Raw genomic sequence first — 1,427 nt, 5'->3', positions numbered from 1 at the left:
CGATCCACGATCATTGCAACATCCCATTTCTTGACAATGGTGACGTATCTACCATCACTAGTCACAGAATCTACAGCCTTACGCTTAGCTTTGCTAGCGAGCTGTTTTCTTGGGGTTTTACCACCGGTACTTTTACCTGCCGTTTGGTTTGTTCTAGCCATATCGCCCAACCGTCGTCCTGACTTCCAGCCGTAGCAAAACCACGGAGGCAAGTCTTGGATCAGCTAACCCGGTTGTGTTGTGGATACTGCCAAATACCTAACTGACGGTTCAGTTTCCCAATTTTACCTAAATTGGTCGGTCATAGCATACGAACATCTGTTCATTGTTATGGATAGAAAAATGCAGGGAGGCTGTCAAGGATAATGCATCTCACTATCCTGGTACACTGTACCTGTTGTACCCGAGACCTCTCTAAGGTGATTGACTGAACTATACTATTGTATAGTGTACGCCAGAGTGTACAGGCCTCTGGCCTCCTCACCACTAATTATTCAATTCACTCTTCTTTTTCTCTCTTTCCTCACAAGTGTCTACTCTACACGTCTGTTCCCATCCGCTCACCGTAACACTAAATATTGCACTGCAATGTGCAGTCGTGTTTGCTGCAAATCGAAAGCACCGGCACGCGGCGCGATGTGACAAGAGCAACCTCTTGGCAAGAGGCTCTTGCTACAGTACAGTACAGTACAGTACAGTACAGTATGGAAATTCGCGCGCAGTCACGTCGTGACTCACGAATCCTCGAGAGGGACCCCCGCGGTGCTCACTTCTCAATTTACCGACTCAACTATAAGTCATTCCATCCGCCAAAGCAAAGCCCAAGAAGAATACGTCTATTCCTCGCTCTGATGATTGCAGTGGCCGTCCTTGCATCTTGCAACGCTCTGCCGACTAATATTTATGCTGAAACGAGGCTGCTGAGATCAATGAAGACAGCTGCCAACCATGACGCGGCAGCAGAAGAACGTGGCGCCTTCTCGTACCAGTTCAATTTCAACCTTTTGGATGACATTTTACACATTTTGCCCGATCAATTCAAGAGAATGAAAGACGAGCCAGAATTTTTAAGATTCATCTTTGCCTCGTGGAAATCGGGATTTGGGACCTCAAAAGAAGCTGTCGCCTTCATGAAATCCCAAGGTCTAAATGAAAAGTCGATCAAACAATTCAAGGCGGCATATAAGGCGTACCTCGCCCACAAACGTTTATAAAGATCCCTGTAACGGATCATCTATTAATCTCAGTGCCCAGTATTCTTGTTTGGTCTTTTGGAAAATGAGAACAGTATAAATTGTCTGTAACTTGGTAGCTCTGAAGACTTATATAACTATACACGATGTCTGAAAGCAAGTTTGTCTGTTTGTTTTTATAGTACTCTCAGCCGCCCTATTTAATGATTTCACCTTCATCGATCATCCCCCAGG

The 1,427-nt window shown here is 45.3% G+C and overlaps 1 protein-coding gene across 1 annotated transcript; it reads left to right on the top strand.

Moving 5' to 3' along the window:
* Positions 1 to 704: 704 nt before the first annotated feature.
* PITG_22945 (secreted RxLR effector peptide protein, putative) lies at positions 705 to 1,214 on the top strand (the record flags this gene model as incomplete). Its single annotated transcript, XM_002901134.2, has 1 exon — positions 705 to 1,214. The coding sequence occupies one exon, from the start codon at positions 705 to 707 to the stop codon at positions 1,212 to 1,214; it is 510 nt and encodes a 169-aa protein (XP_002901180.1).
* Positions 1,215 to 1,427: the final 213 nt, after the last annotated feature.

The sequence above is a fragment of the Phytophthora infestans genome, genomic scaffold (assembly GCF_000142945.1).
Source record: "Phytophthora infestans T30-4 supercont1.22 genomic scaffold, whole genome shotgun sequence".
Lineage (NCBI taxonomy): Eukaryota > Oomycota > Peronosporomycetes > Peronosporales > Peronosporaceae > Phytophthora > Phytophthora infestans.
Note: the sequence above shows the minus strand (reverse complement) of the source record. Positions and strands in the feature narration are given on the sequence as shown.